We start from the raw sequence: 18,408 nt of genomic DNA, 5'->3' as shown, positions 1-18,408 counted from the left end.
ACTTGAGGTTGGCGGGCCATGACTCAGTCGAACCCTCTCAATGTTGGGTCCTAAATTACCTCCATGTCATGTCGCTGGCTGAGTGCGGGGCACCGCAGGGTCGGCATCAATCTGGGAACTGGGCGTCGGCCTAGGCCGCACATGATATTCACAACATGGGGCTTCAGATGCCATCGGGCCGCCGAGGTCGCCCGTGGTACATATCTGGACGGTACCTGGATCTCAAGCGCCCGCTCCGTTACCGGGAATGCAAATGGAAACCCGCTTTGGTGGGTCGCCCAAGCACCTTTGCCACGAAAGCATATAGACCCAGGGGACTGGTCTCCTAACGTTCTGGTCACTGTCAAACTTCTTGAAAACTTGTTGAAATCATGGGCTGCAACTCCACGCCAGTCGTTCGCATCGCATCAGCCTCTGGGTCCGTGACCGACAGACGCCATGCATTTGCCGAACTTGCAAAGACAGAAGACGTGCAATTCATCGTCGGTGATTGGCTCTCTGAGTACAACATGACTACCAGAGGAGGGTCAAAAGTCAGCGATCCGACCGCGTCCTCGGAATTCGAACCTTCCTTCCTAGAAGCTATCGAACCCGCGTTGCCGTATCTGGAGCAGCGTGCAATCAAGGTGGCCGTCAATGCCGGTGCAAGTGACACGCAGAAGCTGCACGAGAAGTTGACGAGCATCATCAAACAAAAAGGGCTGAATTTGACCGTCGCCTGGATCGAGGGCGACGAAGTCCTGGATTCTGTACAGCATTCGCTTCGATCTGGAGAGAAGTTTAGAAGCCTGACAACTGGTGAGAGACACGACAACCGCTCGTGCCTCTAGAGGGAGATACCAAAAGGAGACACTAACGGGTTTCAGGGGAGGATTTCTCAAGCTGGGGCCTCGAGCCAATATATGCCCAGTGCTATCTGGGCGGTTGGGGAATCGTCGAAGCTTTCAATCAGGGCGCAGACATTGTCCTTTGCGGACGTGTGGCAGATGCATCTCCGACCATCGCCTGCGCAGCGTACCATCATGGGTGGGGCAGGCAAGACTATCCGCAACTCGCTCATGCCTTTGTCGCCGGGCACTTCATCGAGTGTTCCACCTACGTAACCGGCGGCAACTTCTCTGGCTTCAAGAGCCTTCCAGGCCTGTCTCTAGATATCGGATTTCCCATCGCAGAGATCGGAGCGAATGGTGAGTTCTACATCACCAAACAGGGTGGGAAGGACGGCATTGTCACGGTCGATACATGCAAAGCACAGCTGCTTTACGAGATCCAAGGCCCCTACTACTACAATTCAGACGTTGTCGCCGTGCTTGACAGCATCGAGATGGTCCAAGTTGGCGAGAACCGCGTGTGAGTAATCATCCACCCGTTGTCCGGCCCGCTGTTAGGGGTGTCCGAGCTAACCACTGTCCGTCTTCGTACTCAAGCCACGTTTCCGGCGTCGGAAGCATCAAGCCTCCTCCGACCACAAAGGTTGGAATCACGGCTCGAGGTGGCTACCAGGCTGAGGCCCACTATTTCCTCTGTGGCCTCGACATAGAGGAGAAAGCCGCCTTGCTGGAGCGGCAGATCCGCCACTTGTTGGATGAGTCCAGATACCATTGCCTCAAGTTCCGCGTTAACGGACGGTGCCCGGACAACCCATCAAGCCAGGACGCGGCAACAGTTGATTTCCGAATATTCGCCCAGTCGCGGGACGAGTCAGCTCTGGCAGTTGAGGCTTTCCTGAGGCCTATCACAGACGTCATAATGCAGAGCTATCCGGGGGCGACCTTCGGCGTAGATGCCCGCCAGGCTGTTCCCAAGCCCTATTACGAGTACTGGGTGAGCTTGATTCCCCAAAGCTTTGCGAAACATGTCTGCCATGTTCCGCATATGGGCCTGCATGTATCCATCGAACCTCCAACAGACACAGCCGACTTCCTCCACTCACAGCCAACATATGAGACAAGGAACCCGGTCGACCTCGCCAAACTCGGGCCCACCACGAAGGCGCCGCTGGGCTACATCACTCATGCCCGGTCTGGCGACAAGGGCTCTGATGCCAATGTCGGCTTTTTCGTCCGAAGCGCTGACGAGTGGGACTGGCTGCGCTCGGTCTTGACCGTCGACAAAATCCGCGAGCTCCTTGGCGAGGACGATACTGGGAAACCCATTTTCCGCTTCGAGCTCCCTCGCCTTTGGGGTAAGTTCTCTTCGAACCTGGTCCGGGATCCCGGGTATTAGACTGGCTCACTCACTAACCTGCTTTCTGTGTGAATTATTGTAGCGGTTCATTTCCTCCTGAAGGACCATCTCGATCGCGGAGTGGCATCCAGCTCGACTTACGATGTGCTTGGCAAGAATCTAGCCGAGTACTTGAGGTGCAGACATGTTGACATACCGGATCGATTTTTGGAGCGCGGGAAAATCTAACTGTTGACGGTTTGGCGGACCATTTGATCTCAGAATTGTATCTATTCCGTACAATGCGAAAGTACACTAATTACCAGCAACCTATTGGTATTTCATGGCTTGAGGGTCTAATTAGTGTTTGATGTCACTGCGGCGTGCGGGGTAGAATACAGTGTTGAACCTGATTGGCTAAAAGGTTCAAGCTAAGAGAGGAACTTAAGTTTGCCCCGCCGTGCAGCTGACATACCTAGGTAATTACCCTGGGCTTCCTCCTGTCACGACTTCATTTGTGATCGCTTTGCAGCCGGGACAGACAGGGTGGGATCCCAACTCTCCCTTATATGTGGGGTACTTATTTATTAGCAGGATGTCGGACGCTGAGAACTCGAGGAACAACGCCGCCACCGCACGGGCCAGGAAATCCCGCGCAGTGTCCGACCTCAGCCTGCAGCAGATCGAGCACAAGCGGGACTTGGACCGCAGGGCGCAGCGCGCACTGCGTCAGCGCACAAAGGGACGCATCCAGGAGCTCGAGGAGGCCCTATCCCAGGCGCAAACGGCACGAGCCGCCCATGACCACTCCCTCGAGACTGAGTTGCGGCGCCTGCGCGAAGAGAATCATCATCTTAAGGCTCGGCTCAACAGCATCGCTCGTTATGCCCGGCACGGGGCCTGTGGAGGGACAGATGTCGGTGCGGATATTGACATTGAGATCGGGATCTCGGCTGGAGAAATGATTCGTCGACGCAGTCCGGCTGCAGCCACCCCCTCTCCTCTCGAAGTCCATCTGTCGACCGAGGAACAGAGGGGGGAGAGGCAACGGGGTGCCGTCCAGAGAGATACAACACTTCGGCAGGCACCAGAGCCTAATTTGACGGATACCATGATCTCCCAAGGCAGGATCTCACGAGAACCGTCAATATCAACATCAACCCAAGGTGAACTCCCTCAACCTGCGCACGCGGAAGATTTCCGCGACGGGCAGGAGAGGGTCCGTCGCTACGACCCCATCACAGACTCGTACCCATTAGGCCAGCCCAGCGACCCGGGATACTCGACGGTAAACCATGTCTCACCCCCCGACAATTCCGCTCAACCGTCATCCGTCAGCACAGGCTATCACCACCTTATCGCTTCTCCCGGCGATGCTGGCTCTTTCGGGTACCAGTCACAAGTCAGCACCACACCACATCCTGGCGAAATTCCCAGGCCCTCGGTCCCTTCAGCGCAATCGCAGTCACCGGCTCTAACTTCCGGGGGCTCCGAAAGAATCCCATCTCCAACCCCAAGTTCCCAAGTTAGCCGGATGAGCTCGATATCCTCTGTTCTGCCCAAACACACAGCGTCGACCTGTCCCTTGGACCATATCCTGCTCGACTTCCTGGCTGCGCGGCGAGCGATGCAAAAAGCCGGAACCGCGGCAGAGATACTTGCGGGCCCCGAGAGAGTCTCAGTTCAAGCGATGCTTCGACCGGAACAAGCTTCAGCCGTGCATCCTGTTAGTCGGGTAATGGCCGAGGTTCTACTGACATTCTCACACGTCAGCCTACCAGAGAAAGTTGCCTTCATGTATCTTATGCATTGCACAATGCGGGTGAGTCTGCACGTCGGAGCGACACAAGCGCACCCAGTCCTGACATAAAAATACCCCCCACACATCAGTGGCAGATATCGCCCACAAAAGAGTCGTACGCTCTCTTGCCACAATGGCTTCGTCCTACTGCCGCGCAGATTGCAGTGCCTCATGCGGCCTGGATTGATAATATTCCCTGGTTAGTCACTCTCCCCCCCATTTAACACCCCCCGCCGCGGCACTAGAAACATCAGCTCAAAGACTCGACCAGGCCGCGCGTTCGAGATATGTTGATTGAATATCCAGAAAAGTATCCTTTTGAAGCCTTCTCCAGTGTTTACTCGCAGTCAGTCACGGTCAACTGGCCGTATGACACCAGCGATGTTGTTTCTCAGGTCGGGGACGAGACTTTGCTGAACCTCATCTTCGAGAAGCATGTGCGGATGCTCAGCAACTGGACCGTTGGCCCTCATTTCCGCGAGTTTTACCCCGAAATGGTGGACCATGTATATCGTCGGGATTAAGGAGCAGTTTGGGTCTGTCAGAGTTGTTGCGCATTTTGGATTGGCGTTGATGCAGAAGAGGTAGTAGTGGTGTAGGTTATTGAGTCCAGTTCAACCTTCAACCTTCAACGTTGTTCATGGGGAACGGAACGGAGTCCGGACATTGGGGGGGAAGGAGAAGCGGATGCGGAGCTGGGTCCAAGATGTTTTCAAATATCTTAAGATAGCCACAATATCATTGCCCTTGCGCCATGCAACCGACCAGTGCATGTTCCCAGAAGGTCAAGTCAGCACTGGTAGTTTTGCGCTCAATGCCAACCAACCAGGTAAGGAAGGTGTTTGCGGGGGTCTTATTCCTCCGTATTACACCTATGTATGGCATCTCCTTACGTCCACCTGATGAAAGGCGGGGAACCCCAGGAAGCGAGACCTATAACCTCTGCAACAACCCTTTGATTATCTCCAAGTTTCTTCTTCTACAACCGCACCATGGGCCAAGAAGCGACACCAACACGGCAGCCCTATACGGGCTCGTGCCATTGCGGCGCAGTCAAATACATCCTCTATCTCACGCTGCCGCACGACCCGCCGCCCGCATCGCAGCGAAGGAATCCGGACGGCAGCATGCGGCAGATCTTCTACCGCTGCAACTGCACCACCTGCCACAAGGCGGGCCTGCTGCACATCCGCCTGCCCCACCCGCCGGACGACTTCCTTCTCCTAGCGCCCCTAGACCCGCTGGGGGAGCTGGGCGACTACCAGTGCTTCCGGAAAGCCGCGCACTTCTTGTTCTGCAAGACCTGCGGCGTGCGCTGCTTCACGATCGTGGGAGAAGGAGAGCTGGTGGAGAAGGTGGTGGGGGAGTCGGGCGAGAAGAGGACGGTCTGGTGTCCCAAGAAGGGCTGGGTGGAGAGTCCGACGAATTACTTCAGCGTCAACGGCTACACTCTGGACGCTGGGCAGGAGGGGCTTGATCTGAGGGACTGGACGGAGAAGAAATGGCTCATGTACGCTGACTGCTTGCAGGACAGACCGCCTGAGCTGAGCTGGACATATGACAGGCCATTTCCGGGCGGTGCCTACTGATGATATCAGGGATATCTCTTGGTATAGGAAATCTGGTTAACTGCCTAGTCTGATATGAGCTCGTTGAAAAGTGCACGATGCAATGCAGACAAATTCGGGCCCGAGGACCGGGCTTACTAAAGGGCCTCAAACAACTATCATGGCCCCCCGTTAGGATCCAGGACATCGACGGACACGATGATTGCTTGGTATGCTTTGCCCAGAAAATCATGGAGCTTTCTCCTTTGCCAAGTCCAGTCGAGTGGAATGTAAGTAGATAACCGTTAACGGAGGAGTGGGGATCAAGTTTGATGACGGCTGGGTAGTCGATTATGAACGCCAGCAAGGAGGATCGTCGGCGTTGAGGGGCTCGCCTGGTAAGGCCCACGCCAAGGAGCGCCGTGGCACACAAGGTGCATAAACAGATAGTGGCATTGCTTGATTCGACATATTTTGAGGGGGGCTCGTGGGGAACACGTTGACAATCTCTTCAGTGGATAATTTTTTTGCCGCGGGGCAAGACGTGGGCGGGGAGCGGGGACTGTGTCCGCCCAGTGCGGACTCACACCCACCCATGGCTGTTAGCGGTTGGGATTGAACCTCGGCACGAGGCTATGACGAAAGACCTTCAACTTCTCCAATTCCGCCATAATGTTCGGATACTACTGAGTATGTAGTATCGAATTGCGGGAATCGATGCGGAGAATTGGGATTCCCCAGCTTCTCCACTCCTCCACCTTCCCCACGTTTTCCTACTGGTTTACACTCTCCGTCTAATGACTCTCCGAGATGCGTTCAATGAATCAGCGAGGAATTAGTGCGTCCTACTCCTCATCTTCATATTAACCCAGCTCCCAGCTCCCAGCTCCGAACTTCCAGCTTCAGTTCCTTCCTAACCAACATCACCTTTTGCCCACCCACGTCAATTCACCAAGACAACAACCGCCCGTGTCTCATCCTCAAGTAATTAATAACCCAATATTTGATGGCTCCGGGACAGATCGACTCCTTCGGGGACCTTGACCCCTGGGCCGAGCCCGCCTGGTACAACACCCTCGACTCGCCGTACTACGATGACAGCCATCGGGCATTACGGAAGTACGTGCGCGACTACATCGAAGAGCATGTGCTGCCGTTCTCGGAAGATTGGGAAAAGCAAGGCTTCGTCCCCACCGAGGTATGCACTTGGGTCGCCCTGTACGTTAGATCTTGGGCAGTGTCTAACAGATGGCGATGCTTGGAATATAATAGGATGCCATAAAGTACGCGAGAGCTGGTCTCGCGTTTCAGGAAATACCGAGGGAGTACAGGCAGGGGATTAGCCTCCCGGCAGGCATCCCGGACGATCGTGAGTTTTGTCTTCCTTCTTCAACCCCGCCCTGAATTATATCTCGCACCCCTTCAGTCGACGGTCAATTCTAACAAATCTCCAGAATGGGATGTCTTCCACACCATGATTCTACACGACGAGACTTCGAAGGTACAATCCGGGGCCTTGTCCGGCCTCTCCGGAAGTTCGGTGATCGGCGCGCCTCCGGTCGTGAAGTTCGGCACGCCGGAGCAGAAGAACAGGTGGCTTCCCGGGATCTTCACCGGCGAGATCAGATTCTGTCTCGGCGCAACCGAGCCCACGGGCGGGTCGGACCTGGCCAATCTGAAGACGACGGCGAAGAAATCGGCGGATGGTCGATTCTATATTGTCAACGGACACAAGGTGCGTCTCTCAGCGGTTGCCCCCCTGATTTGTGTGAGCTTGGCATTGACTAGGGAGCAGAAATGGATCACGGGTGCGATGACCGCAACGCACATGACGGCACCAGTGAGAACTGGAGGGCCGGGTGCGGCGGGAATATCTGCCCTGGTCATTCCGACCAATCTACCGGGGTTCTCTGCGAGGAAAATAGATAACAGTGGGCTCAACGCTGGCGGTAAGCAAGGCTGGGATACTTGCGAAAATCTGATAAACGTTGCACAATTCTGACAGCGGCATATTTAGCAAGCGCTTGGGTGGATCTGGAGGACGTCCACGTCCCGGTTGAGAACCTCCTGGGTGTCGAGAATGAAGGCTTCAAGATATTCATGGGCAGTGAGTCCCCCCCCCCCCCCCCGGGTCGATCCCAATGAGCGTTTCCATCTGACCAACCCCCTCCACAGATTTCAATAAGGAACGCCTCATCATGGCCGTAAATATGAACCGCAAGGCACGCCAGAGCCTGTCCGTGGCCCTGAACTACGCGCACGTCCGCTACACCTTCGGCAAGCCCCTCATGTCGCATCAGATCATCCGGCACAAGTTCGTCACCATGGCCCGCTACATCGAGTCGCACTGGGCCTGGCTCGAGCAGATCGCCTACCACATCAAGCGCAACGGTTGGGAGGGCAACACGGTGGCGAGCCGGATCGCCCTGGCCAAGATCCACGGCGGGAGGCTCCTGGAGCTGGCGAACAGGGAGGCCCAGCAGGTCCTCGGCGGGGCGGGATATCAGCGCGGCGGCATCGGGGGTACCGTGGAGCAGATCAGCAGGGATCTTCGCATGCTCGTCGTCGGCGGGGGGAGTGAGGAGATCCTGACGGATCTGGCCATGAGGCAGGAGCTGTCTGCTGGGAAGAAGAGGGGGTCTATGCTTTGATAGCGAGTTTCTAGCGTGTAGTTAATATTGTCAATGGTTTAATTTAAACGAGGTTGTAGACATCCGGCTAGTTGAATCCTGGCTGGCGAGTGGAGGGTCCCTGGATGAGTATTGAACTGTCTTGTCCTGGCAAGAGCCACGGTAGACAAGCTGCCGCGGCAGACCCCTGGTGCCCGATCTCGATGACCTTGGCAACGTAGAGGCAGGCTTGTGTCCGGATGGATCCGTGTCTATGCCAAGGCGCCAAGTTTCCACTTCGATTCGCACCCAGCCTCTGATACTTCGTATTCGGACGTTTCTCGTACTAACTGAGTGGGAACCGCCTCCGCTCGTCTGGGGAATGACGAAGAGGGCCGAGATGAGTTACCCTGGTTTGGTTTGCTCGTTCCAGACGTGCCTCATCACCGCTATTGCGAATTATTTTGAATTGTCCCCAATACTCGCCCGTATCTGTTCCAACTCCGACGATGTTCTCACGGGCTCGTCCTGGAGACTCATATGCGTGTAAAGCATTTTTGCTGCCACCGGGTCCGACGTAGAACTTGGATTGGCGGCTAGAATCATTACTGGTGGATAAGGCCAAAGGAGGAAGCTAATTACACCATGAGGACTACCGAACCTGCCATGGCTATCTTAGCTGAGGCTTAGGAACATGTTCTAGACTACGGCACCTTGTCAAAGTGGACCTGAAATCATCGACGTATCTGATTTGTCAATTGATCTTCCCTGGCGAGGAGAACCCGAGATCCTCGCACATGAGCGAGCATATTCGCAAACCGGCGGACGCGTCATGGTCGATGACACATGTAGACCCCAGCAATGCTGCATACATAAACAAGGTGACCGCTCGTTTCCATAAAGTTTCCAACATTGGACTCGACTCCAGATCCATCCCGACATTGGCAAAAACGATGGGTTTATTCGAGACACGGTTGAAACTGGGGATACACATCGCCCAGATAGTGATAATTATGCTGGCTATTATCCTCTGTGGTGTGCACCTCAGTACGTTGACCAGGCGAACGAGAGCAGGTCGGATACAATCGCCATTGTCATGGTAAGTACACAGTCGGTCATATACCTTTCGAGTCGACAACACTGACAAAAAGAACAATGCAGGGCATCAAGTCGCTCGTCGTCATCTCCTACCAGCTCCTGACCGAATAGGTCGATCGACTGCAAAAATGGGCCAGCCTGAAGGCGAACACGATCCTGAACTCCTTCGAGGCAGTCTTCTGCCTTGTTGTCCTCATTCTCGCGATTCAGGGGAACATGCGCATATGCCACGGCACTAGCTGTGCTCTCAGCTGGCTGCTGGCTGTGGCTGCTCTGTCGCTCATGTACGTTGCTTTGCATCTTTGGGCTGGACCGTCAAACTGACAAGCAAATTTCACGCAGCCTTCTCGCTGCCTGGACGGCTGTTATCTCTTCCGTAGACTTCCGCTATTACCGAGCACATCGAGTGCCTCGCGGTGCTAAGTTTCCGCTGAACGATTATTAAGAGTTGGGGCGACTACACTGGGAGGGGGCGGAGCTGGTACTTCCATAAAGGAAATCGTAGAGATGTCCCCAAATATGCGTCCCTTCGGTTACAAAGGACTGGTAGTGCACATGGGATAGGGGGTGACATTTCGACGTCGTGGAGTTCTCGTGCTTTTCACATTCGTAACATCTGGGGAGCATCTGGGTTCTTTAGGAATTAGTGCTTTGAGAACCATCGCCGCCTCCTCCCCAGCCTCATCCCTTTCGATATTTGTGGTTTATCCTCCTCGTTGCTTGATAGAGGCATAGACATAAGCCTCTCTGCCCGTTTCATTGAGGGAACGGTCCTGCAACGGTTCGATCTCGATATCCACCATGTAGAACTTGACCGAGTCTTGCACTCGTGGCTCCATATCTACTCGAACCCGATTGTAATACATGTTAATGTCTTTCCCGGGAATGGTTGGGGTAAGGAAAGCCGCTGGGCTTCGATACTTGACAGTGGCACCACGCCAGTGTGGCCTCGGGCCTGTCCGTGTTGTCCCGATGTTACGAGTAGCTCCTTCGCCGTACCGAGCATCACGAGCACCCGCTCTCCGTCGTACCGCTGAAGCACAATCCCACTGGCCAGCTCTCTCGCCCCCTTTCTGACCCTCAGGTTCATGGGGCCCCCATCCGGTACCCACGGACGGGGGCTCACCGTGGACGTGATTGTCGGCGCGCCCTAGCCATCGCCACGACCATGTACGTGCTTGCCATCGGGCCGCGGCGCAGCTGAAAATAGTGCGAAGGGACGGCGCCCTCGGGCTGGCGAGCTGTCCGTGGGGTGCGTCGTCGGCCGATTGCTCGTCAACCCAGGGCAAACAGACAGGGACTACTCGTCGGACTGCCTCACGATCTCCTTCTGAACTGGTTGACAACGCCCTATAAATAACATCTAGCTAACCTAATGTTAATACCCTTGACTTTTGAACTTCACTTTTTCGTCTTGTCATCTCCTCCTTATCGTGCCCCTTCCCCCTCTCTCTGCGTGCAACTTGATGATTCGCACCGGCTCTTCCTCACCCTCGTCGTGGCCCTGGCAGGCTGGACAATCGGGACACCTCGGTTGTCTCGATTCGAACTGGAAGAGAGACGCAAGGTGCCACTTCTTCAATCGCTCGTTCCTCCGCTCGGTCCTCTCGGCCCTCTGCCTGCAATCCTCGCACTGCTTCCGTCTTCTCCTGGGAATCATTCCGCCGATGGGGTGAGAGACACTGACGTAGGCGTTGGGCGTCAGTTCGTAGAAGACGACGCAGTGGCGGGTGTACACGCTGCCATGGTCGCTGCAGCAGGAAGGGCAGTGGTCCAGAGCAGCGGTGCACATGGAGTCAAGTCTAGCCCGTGAACATCCGTCAGCAGAGAAGACCTGGTCGGATATGATGGTCGCTGACCGTTGACTTTCGCCCAAAGAGCCGGATGAGGAAACTATTGCTTGTTGTCTGGCTTAGTTTGCAGGAAGCAAATGCCGAGGGCAAAGCGGAGAGGAGTAGAGCGGACGAGGTTGGGGGAGCAATGGGGGGGAATGTCCATAGCGTGACGACAGCTTTTATGCTATTGGTGAAGGGCAGCCTCATGTCATTGGCGAAGACAGCTTCGTGCTCATTGGTGTAATGGGATGGCCGAGTGTGTGGAAAATGTGGCTGGGGATCGGCGGGATGAGGACGGGGATGACTGGTGTTGCGGACGCGGTGTCGAGTTGGCCTCGCGGAGCCTCACCTCGTCTCTCGGCATGGTCGACATGGTCGACATGGTCATTGAGGGCTTGGACTGCAGCGACCATTATGGCTTCGGGTTCACGAAGGTGGTCTGATGGAGGTGGAGCTTTTGTCCTCAGCGCCCCGCAGCTAAAGCTCGCACTACACAGAGAGACCTCTGTCAATGATTCGAATTCGATATGATGGACGTGACAGGCGAACCGAGAAGCGTGTCCTGATGACCGATTCCAACCAACGCCGAGTCCTTCCACCGCATCCAGGACAGGTCTGTTCTGCCCTTGTCCTCGACTCTTCTTCAGTGTCGGAGTTTAGCTAGATCGAACGGACTAGCTTGTTGGGATTTTTCCAGGCTCCTCTCTCTCTCATTGTCTCTTCTTCATTGCCTGGCTGCGTGCTCTTTGGGAGATAAACCGACCAATTTTGCGATTAGTTTTACGAGATTGCCTCGAATCGCCCAGTGTAACGCAGTGTCCCCCGCCTCGTTCTTCGCGTCGATGTTGACCCCGATTTCTAAGACCAGCTCGACAAGCTTTCCCCGCTCGTCTCTAATGGCAGAGGGCGAAATCGTGCTTCCAATATCCTCCTTGATCATCGAGCTGCCCCCCTCTCCGATAGGATGAGAGCGACCTCCTCCTGTCTAGCCGAAACTGCCGTCTGTAGCGCTGCCTCGCCGTCTAGATTCTTTGCTCCGATGTCCGCTCCGTCGTCCAAGAGTAGTTTCACTGCCGCCGCGTCCCCTCGGTAAGCGTTATGTGTACCGGTCTGTCGCCCAACTTATTTTCTCGTTCAATATCGGCACCGCGGTGCAAGAGTTCCTGTGTCGCAGCTACTCCGCTGGGAATAGCGACATAAAGCGACTGTGTTGCCGCCAGTTGACTCATCACAATTGCAAGCCCGGAGGGACGCATCAATGCTGCTGGCCTTGAGAAGGCGCATGGTTGAATATCGAATACGAGGAGGTGTTACCCGGCTGAATCTCTTTCGCCCCCAGCGGCTGTGCCGCACAACTGCAGAGTCATCCCCGCTCTTGCAAGATTGTGACACTTATATCCGCAGTGTTATGTCCACGGACATGCCGAGTGGGAGGAGCCACACGGGGTAACCGCAACAACGCTAGCATATGGGCTGAGTCGCTACGCCTTGCATTAAAGTGTGGGACTGTTGGATTCACTATAGGGTAACTCATCCTTTCGACCTCCCGGAATTGGTCATGTTACAAAGCAGAAAGGAGCCTCGTTGCCTAATTAGAATCCGAAGGGCAGAAATTAGCCGAGATAATGCCAAGTGTAGGAGTGACTCGCACTGGAACTTTAAAAAGGTAGTCAATCGGAGGCAAAATGGCGGATCATGCTGGTTGCATCGTCTAGGATATTGTAGGAGAAACTCAAGATCTCTAGTTCAATCATTCAAACCAGCCGCTTTGACAGGATGCAAACATCAGGCACTACGGAGGTGGCTACGGAGGTGGCTACGGCCCAAACCCAAAACCCTGCGACACAACCGGAGCCGCCCTGCAATGTGATCGCTAGCACAGCAAGTTCGCAGGGTGCCGAGTTGGGCCCTGTTGAGAAACCCTTGCCGGCGGACTCAACACTGGGAGGGTGAGTGCCTGCTCGAGACATCCCCGTCCCAGCCCTTCTCTCTTATTGACATTTCGCAGAGACATCACCAATGGCCAGACGGGGTACATACAACAACCGGAGATGGCACATTCAGCCAGGGCCCAACCCCAATTCGGGACGCTTCCCCAGGCCCAGCAAGTCACGCCGCTGAAGAGTCTCAGGGAGGCTCCGGCGTGGATTGATTGCCCGTTCTGTGAGAAGCGGACTTTGACAAAAGTCACACAGGAGGATTCTTCGGCTACATGGTAGGCCTAACCTAGCATTGGCTGCCTGCCTCCATGCCCAACATCGAGAGCTGACATGTCTTTACCATCAATAGCCTTGCGTCGCTGCTCTGCTGCCTCGTTTGTGTTTGCCTTGTCTGCGTGCCTTCCATGACAGGCATGTGTGCAAACCATGTCCACAATTGTTCCAACTGCCACAATCGGGTGGCTCTTAGATCTCACGACGGATTTGTGCAGACTTTTGGCCCAACCAGTGCTACTGGGACTGTTCCCTCAAAGTACTCGAGTCCATCCAAGGCCATTTAGTTTTACTTTTCTTTCTTATATTTGGTGACAGGTTCACGGCTGATGTCCTGGTAATAAGTGTGGATAACGCAGAAGGGGGAAGGGCCGGGAAGGGGTTGGGGGGGTTTCGGGGGGGGTGGGGGGGGAGGGCGCAGAGAAACCGGAGGGCCATAATAACGGCTTTTCACATGATCCCCTGAGTAGTTTGCATTTGTCTAATGGTTAGGGAAATTTACTCCAAGCCAGGTACAAACTTAATAGGGACAATTCGACATAACGCTAGCGAGGTCTAAGGACCTTTACCCGCTCCTCCAACCGAAACAACTCCAAGATCACACTCCAGTAGAAGTCAGACAAACCATCGCCGATTGTCTCGACTACCGCGTTCCCGATCCCCAAACAACGCAAAGCGATACCTCGATACCACTCTCCCACCCAACAAACCAGATCAGTTAACGTCTTCTCGATAATTTCGTTCTCAGTCCCTCCGCCGAGTGCGCCCCGTATCGTAGCGGACTAGCAGCCGCAATCTTGGCTATCGGTTTCCAGAAACCAATCTCGGCAAGCAGAAGCCCCAGTAAGTAGATCTCGCACTTGGTGGCATATTTTGGCCTCTGGTGAGCGGCACACGAAGTTGCGGATTTAGGTGTGACTCAGGCAGCCAAGACCCGGTGGCAACTTATACTAACCATGAATCCTAGGAGAGTTCCCTTCAACCTGGTACCCATTTGCATCTTCTTAAACTAGCAACCATACTCAAGTCTACGATTTAATTAGAATTTGACAACCTTCTCTCCATCAAAACCCTCTTCTTGCTGGAAATAGTAGCCTCTCCGGTTTGCGGCCACTCTCAGGGGCATTGGCGAGTCTTCCAGCATCATTTCTCGGTGAGTTGCTGCGCCGGCGTAGCTAGTGTCACCAAGAAAAGCAAGATATGGCGCCTTGGGGTTGATCTCGAGCAAGTCGTATGCATTTGGAACTTCGAGAAGCAACTCTAAGAGGATTTAGACGACAGCCATGTTCGACTGAGCTTTGGGAGCCCAGGTTGTTTGAGCTGTGATAATGTGGGCATTTGATGATGTCGTTTCAGTCGTCATTACTGTTAACAAGTCAATATTACTTTTACAAAGTCGGGTTGCTGTTGAGAAGTCGAGGTTGCTGTTCCATAGTCGGGTTGCTGTTACGAAGTCGGGGTTGCTGTTGCAAAGTCAATTTCGCTTTTGAACTCGCTGTTGCAAAGTCGCGGTTGCTGTTGCAATTTTTGTCTCTGTTGCAATTTCTCATCTCTCCATCATTAATAGGGTCCAATTAGGACCGAGTTTTTCACATGCAACCAAATCCACCCCTCGGGGTGTGTTCGAATAATGCGCCAGTGGTTTAGTGGTAAAATCTGTCGTTGCCATCGACAGGCCCCGCGTTCGATTCGCGGCTGGCGCAATTCATTTTTTTGCTTTCTCGTTACTTCGATCAACCTAGAGCTGCTTATTTTGCCCTCCCTTTCTTCTTCTTCTTCTTCTCCTTCTCCTTCTTCTTCTTGCAGAGTTCTTATGCAGGCCCAATTTTTGCGTGTAACTGCTGCTGTCTGGGGGATTGCGTGAACCAATCATGACGTTTGCCTACCTACTTTCACCCCTCCCTTCTCGTGTCTTGAGAAACCCGACATCCCAATTTGCTCCCGCATCTTGGCATTGCCAGGGGATCATCCAGCATGACATCCAGCGGCGAAGCGGCGCTTGCGTACCACGAGCCGTCCATTGTTGTCATCCTCGTCCAGTCGTCTTTTCTGCTATTCCTAAATGTTCTCAATTGGGCACTCGATTCCCTTCTCTATTGCGGCCTCATTGGCCAGATCCTTGTTGGCATCGCGTGGGGCACACCAGGAGCACAAATACTCTCGATTGAGGCGGAGCATGCTGTGGTCCAGCTCGGGTATCTCGGCTTGATTCTCCTCGTCTTTGAAGGTTTCATCCCATTCAAGCGTCTATTAATGTCATTATGGCAAGCTCACGCCTCATTTGCAGCGGGGCTTTTGATCAACTTTCAGTCTCTGAAGGCCAATATAGCGCTCTCGATTGTTGTCGCAATAACAGGCATCTGCGCTCCAATCGCCCTATCCTTCACCTTAGCCCCCCTGCTCGGCGCCTCAAACCTCCAATGCTTCGCCGCCGGGGCCGCGCTTTGCTCCACCAGTTTGGGCACCACGTTTGCTGTTCTACGTGCGAGTGGGCTGACCTCCACGCGCCTCGGCGTCGTCCTTACCAGCGCTGCCATGCTGGATGACGTGGTGGGGTTGGTCATGGTGCAGGTTATCTCCAATCTGGGCGGAGTTGGAACATCAGTGTCCGCCGTCACAGTTGTGCGCCCTGTCTTGGTGTCTGTTGCCTTTGTCGTCGTCGCCGTGGTTCTCTGCCGGTTCCTCGTCAGGCCGGTGACTGTCGTTCTGAATAACTGGCGGATGACCCATGGTGGCTGGGGGCTGGATGGGCTGCTTCGTCGGAGAGAAACAGCGCTCACTCTACATACGGCCTTGTTGATCGCGTTGGTGGCGGGGTCAAGCTATGCGGGGACATCGAATCTCTTCGCCTCCTACATCGCTGGCGCGGTCATCAGCTGGTGGGACTCGGAGGTTCCTCATCCTGAATATCCCCCTACGCAGAGCGGGGGTGTCGGTGGAAAACGTGCTGCTCAAACCAACCCAGTAGCGAGGCACCCCAATGAGGACGGCACGACACCGGCGCCGACATCAGTATCGGACCACATCCCCAAGACGACGGCGAGCCCATCCACGCTCGGCTCAGATATCTTTGAGCATTACTACCACCCGGCGGTGAAGTGGGTATTGCAGCCATTCTTCTTCGCCTCGATTGGATTTTCAATCCCGATTACTAGCATGTTCTCGGGTCCAACCGTTTGGAAAGGCGTCGTTTACGCCGCCTTGATGGTGATAGCTAAACTTTTCTGCGGTCTCTGGCTGGTCCGGTTTCCCAGCGCCATAGCATCGTCCAAGAGCAAGATAAAGAGCCATGCGATAGACGGGTCCAAATCATCTCACGCGTCCTCCACGCCGGGCCAGGGACCAGGTCCGGCAATATCCGGCAGTGGGTCCGAATTCTCGAGGACACGACCGGGAGCCCCTCCCCCCAATGTCGCCACCAATGCCGAAACCATCGTTGACGAGATCGCACAGCCGACTGGCGCACCAACGGCGACATCGGCTGAGACACCCTCGTCCAGAAAAGAGGCACGAAACACCGCCCCTAACCCGCCCAAACCCCGGTCACTTTACCCAGCCTCCATCCTCGGTCTGGCCATGGTGCCCCGCGGAGAGATTGGGTTCTTGATCTCGGCTGTTGCGCAGAGCAACGGCGTCTTTGGCGGCGGCCGGGATTCGAGCGAGTCGGAGATCTCCTCGTCGCGACGTGGGCGATAGTCCTCTGTACGATCGTCGGTCCGGTGTGCGTCGGCTTGATGGTTCGCCGGGTGAAGAACCTGGAGAACAAGGCCGTGTGGTCGGCCCGGAGTGGAGGGGATGCGTCATGGAGGGATGTTTTGGGTGTCTGGGGTGTCCAGTAATGGGTTATGCCCCACAAAGCCTCTGATATTGCCGTCTCAACGTTGAACTCTCCTCGGCGTGCATTGTTTGTTGAACCTGGTGGAATATCTGCATCAACACCAGCCATCTTGCAGGGTTGATGGCTGACACGGCCTACATTGAATCTCACCAGCGTCTTCCAAGGACGCTGGAAACTGCAGGCTAATTAGGCCACATCTAAGAGGACAAAGAAAAACAACCGTGCCTTTTATTATACAAAAAATATGGACGAGAATAAAGGGCAAATAATACCTAAAACGAACAAAATGAAAAAAAAAAAGTACAACACTAGGGGTTCGTTAGTCGTCACCTACCCAACTACTGATTCGGCCCTCAAAAGGATTATCTGGTTGGATCAGAGGAGCCCAAATGCTGGTGTTTTTGTGTGCATGAAATGGCGCATAGATTGTTTGGGTTGTCGAGGAAACCCTGAAAAACGTTTGCGTATGTTGGTGGCATTCTGAAGTCACGAAAGGAAGTGAGTCATAACAGGCTAGTCAACTTCGGAGCGAAGCCCCACCCAAGTCGATAAACACCATTGTGCTGACAGGCGGCTCCAGGCGTGTGTGTGTGTGTGTGTTGCCTCGACAAACATAACAAGGCTACCTCAGCAAAGACATAAATACCCCGTCAACTCCATATCCCTTCCTTCCTTTTCTTTGCCCTTTAATTTTTTCTCGAGGCATATATGCGGCAGTACCCCTTTTTCCCTGGGTAATTACTGCGTAACGGCTTGCTCGCCAACATGGACAACTTCGATGACATGTCAGGTGCCAGAGCCTCGCAGCGGCCAGTCAGGAAAGTCTCCGCTGTCCAAAATCTAAGGGAGCTATCTAGAAGCCCCCAAGGTCCCCTTGTCCTTGATTTAAATTTTGTTGACAAGAGAAGGACATCGAAGAGGAGTAGACATGCTCCTAATAGCAGCACACATCCTCAACATAATATGGATCACTTGTCACTCGAAAGGGCAGGCTCCTTCTCTCATGTTAGTTCTCGGCCAAAGGGCAGTGCCTGGATCAACGAAGAACTTCGCCCAAAAACCCCTACACTGCAGAACGAGTCTTCATCGGGAGACAAGCGCGACCCGGGACATTCTGGAAACGTTCTACCACAGGGCACAGCTATCGTGAGACCACGCCTGTCCCGCCGGCCAACCTCGACGCAACCTCCCGCGTCTGAGCAACAATATCTACCGAAACCAACAAGACCAGAAACCCCCAAGCAACACACTCCCTCCCTGGTCTGGATGACGGAGCAGTCGCCTAACATGGCAACTCAGCA

At 54.5% G+C, this 18,408-nt stretch overlaps 7 protein-coding genes and 1 non-coding gene across 8 annotated transcripts; 7 read left to right on the top strand and 1 right to left on the bottom strand.

Moving 5' to 3' along the window:
• The first annotated feature begins 47 nt into the window (after positions 1-47).
• QBC33DRAFT_613409 (uncharacterized protein) lies at positions 48-2,482 on the top strand. The gene is made up of 4 exons (XM_060432534.1): positions 48-798; positions 867-1,350; positions 1,428-2,185; positions 2,270-2,482. The coding sequence occupies exons 1-4, from the start codon at positions 372-374 to the stop codon at positions 2,413-2,415; spliced, it is 1,815 nt and encodes a 604-aa protein (XP_060280185.1). The 5' UTR covers positions 48-371; the 3' UTR covers positions 2,416-2,482.
• A 181-nt stretch (positions 2,483-2,663) lies between these two features.
• On the top strand, positions 2,664-4,717 carry QBC33DRAFT_548450 (uncharacterized protein). The gene is made up of 3 exons (XM_060428850.1): positions 2,664-3,988; positions 4,057-4,166; positions 4,239-4,717. The coding sequence occupies exons 1-3, from the start codon at positions 2,762-2,764 to the stop codon at positions 4,489-4,491; spliced, it is 1,590 nt and encodes a 529-aa protein (XP_060280184.1). The 5' UTR covers positions 2,664-2,761; the 3' UTR covers positions 4,492-4,717.
• Positions 4,718-4,921: 204 nt separating this feature from the next.
• Positions 4,922-5,556, top strand: QBC33DRAFT_572916 (uncharacterized protein; the record flags this gene model as incomplete). Its single annotated transcript, XM_060430675.1, has 1 exon — positions 4,922-5,556. Exon 1 carries the CDS (start codon positions 4,960-4,962, stop codon positions 5,554-5,556), a length of 597 nt encoding a protein of 198 aa, XP_060280183.1. The 5' UTR covers positions 4,922-4,959.
• A 611-nt stretch (positions 5,557-6,167) lies between these two features.
• On the top strand, positions 6,168-8,217 carry QBC33DRAFT_548447 (acyl-CoA dehydrogenase/oxidase). Its single transcript, XM_060428849.1, has 6 exons — positions 6,168-6,712; positions 6,787-6,883; positions 6,969-7,249; positions 7,310-7,463; positions 7,532-7,621; positions 7,690-8,217. The coding sequence occupies exons 1-6, from the start codon at positions 6,521-6,523 to the stop codon at positions 8,163-8,165; spliced, it is 1,290 nt and encodes a 429-aa protein (XP_060280182.1). The 5' UTR covers positions 6,168-6,520; the 3' UTR covers positions 8,166-8,217.
• Positions 8,218-9,925: 1,708 nt separating this feature from the next.
• QBC33DRAFT_518144 (uncharacterized protein) lies at positions 9,926-11,013 on the bottom strand (the record flags this gene model as incomplete). The annotated part of the gene is made up of 4 exons (XM_060426230.1): positions 9,926-10,062; positions 10,221-10,294; positions 10,348-10,462; positions 10,713-11,013. The coding sequence occupies 4 exons, from the start codon at positions 11,011-11,013 to the stop codon at positions 9,926-9,928; spliced, it is 627 nt and encodes a 208-aa protein (XP_060280181.1).
• A 1,671-nt stretch (positions 11,014-12,684) lies between these two features.
• Positions 12,685-13,635, top strand: QBC33DRAFT_548444 (uncharacterized protein). The gene is made up of 3 exons (XM_060428848.1): positions 12,685-13,005; positions 13,065-13,271; positions 13,346-13,635. The coding sequence occupies exons 1-3, from the start codon at positions 12,833-12,835 to the stop codon at positions 13,554-13,556; spliced, it is 591 nt and encodes a 196-aa protein (XP_060280180.1). The 5' UTR covers positions 12,685-12,832; the 3' UTR covers positions 13,557-13,635.
• A 1,266-nt stretch (positions 13,636-14,901) lies between these two features.
• On the top strand, positions 14,902-14,972 carry QBC33DRAFT_t72. Its single transcript has one exon. It is a non-coding gene; the product is annotated as a tRNA-Gly (tRNA).
• A 271-nt stretch (positions 14,973-15,243) lies between these two features.
• Positions 15,244-17,108, top strand: QBC33DRAFT_580683 (Sodium/hydrogen exchanger family-domain-containing protein; the record flags this gene model as incomplete). Its single annotated transcript, XM_060431213.1, has 3 exons — positions 15,244-15,496; positions 15,557-16,884; positions 16,929-17,108. The coding sequence occupies 3 exons, from the start codon at positions 15,244-15,246 to the stop codon at positions 17,106-17,108; spliced, it is 1,761 nt and encodes a 586-aa protein (XP_060280179.1).
• Between the last annotated feature and the right edge of the window lie 1,300 nt (positions 17,109-18,408).

This window comes from Phialemonium atrogriseum, assembly GCF_030411735.1.
Source record: "Phialemonium atrogriseum strain 8032-3 unplaced genomic scaffold QBC33scaffold_27, whole genome shotgun sequence".
Taxonomy (NCBI): domain Eukaryota; kingdom Fungi; phylum Ascomycota; class Sordariomycetes; order Cephalothecales; family Cephalothecaceae; genus Phialemonium; species Phialemonium atrogriseum.
Note: the sequence above shows the minus strand (reverse complement) of the source record. Positions and strands in the feature narration are given on the sequence as shown.

What these genes read in the sequence shown, in the direction of transcription:
- QBC33DRAFT_548450 (XM_060428850.1), top strand. Translation starts at nt 2,762, where the DNA reads ATGTCGGACGCTGAGAACTCGAGGAACAACGCCGCCACCGCACGGGCC. An exon ending in TTATGCATTGCACAATGCGG is followed by an intron (nt 3,989 to 4,056) that starts GTGAGTCTGCAC and finishes CCCACACATCAG; the next exon opens with TGGCAGATATCGCCCACAAA. An exon ending in TGGATTGATAATATTCCCTG is followed by an intron (nt 4,167 to 4,238) that starts GTTAGTCACTCT and finishes AGACTCGACCAG; the next exon opens with GCCGCGCGTTCGAGATATGT.
- QBC33DRAFT_613409 (XM_060432534.1), top strand. Translation starts at nt 372, where the DNA reads ATGGGCTGCAACTCCACGCCAGTCGTTCGCATCGCATCAGCCTCTGGG. An exon ending in CAAGTTGGCGAGAACCGCGT is followed by an intron (nt 1,351 to 1,427) that starts GTGAGTAATCAT and finishes TTCGTACTCAAG; the next exon opens with CCACGTTTCCGGCGTCGGAA. An exon ending in CGAGCTCCCTCGCCTTTGGG is followed by an intron (nt 2,186 to 2,269) that starts GTAAGTTCTCTT and finishes GAATTATTGTAG; the next exon opens with CGGTTCATTTCCTCCTGAAG.
- QBC33DRAFT_548447 (XM_060428849.1), top strand. Translation starts at nt 6,521, where the DNA reads ATGGCTCCGGGACAGATCGACTCCTTCGGGGACCTTGACCCCTGGGCC. An exon ending in AAGGCTTCGTCCCCACCGAG is followed by an intron (nt 6,713 to 6,786) that starts GTATGCACTTGG and finishes GGAATATAATAG; the next exon opens with GATGCCATAAAGTACGCGAG. An exon ending in ATATTGTCAACGGACACAAG is followed by an intron (nt 7,250 to 7,309) that starts GTGCGTCTCTCA and finishes ACTAGGGAGCAG; the next exon opens with AAATGGATCACGGGTGCGAT.
- QBC33DRAFT_548444 (XM_060428848.1), top strand. Translation starts at nt 12,833, where the DNA reads ATGCAAACATCAGGCACTACGGAGGTGGCTACGGAGGTGGCTACGGCC. An exon ending in GCGGACTCAACACTGGGAGG is followed by an intron (nt 13,006 to 13,064) that starts GTGAGTGCCTGC and finishes GACATTTCGCAG; the next exon opens with AGACATCACCAATGGCCAGA. An exon ending in GAGGATTCTTCGGCTACATG is followed by an intron (nt 13,272 to 13,345) that starts GTAGGCCTAACC and finishes TACCATCAATAG; the next exon opens with CCTTGCGTCGCTGCTCTGCT.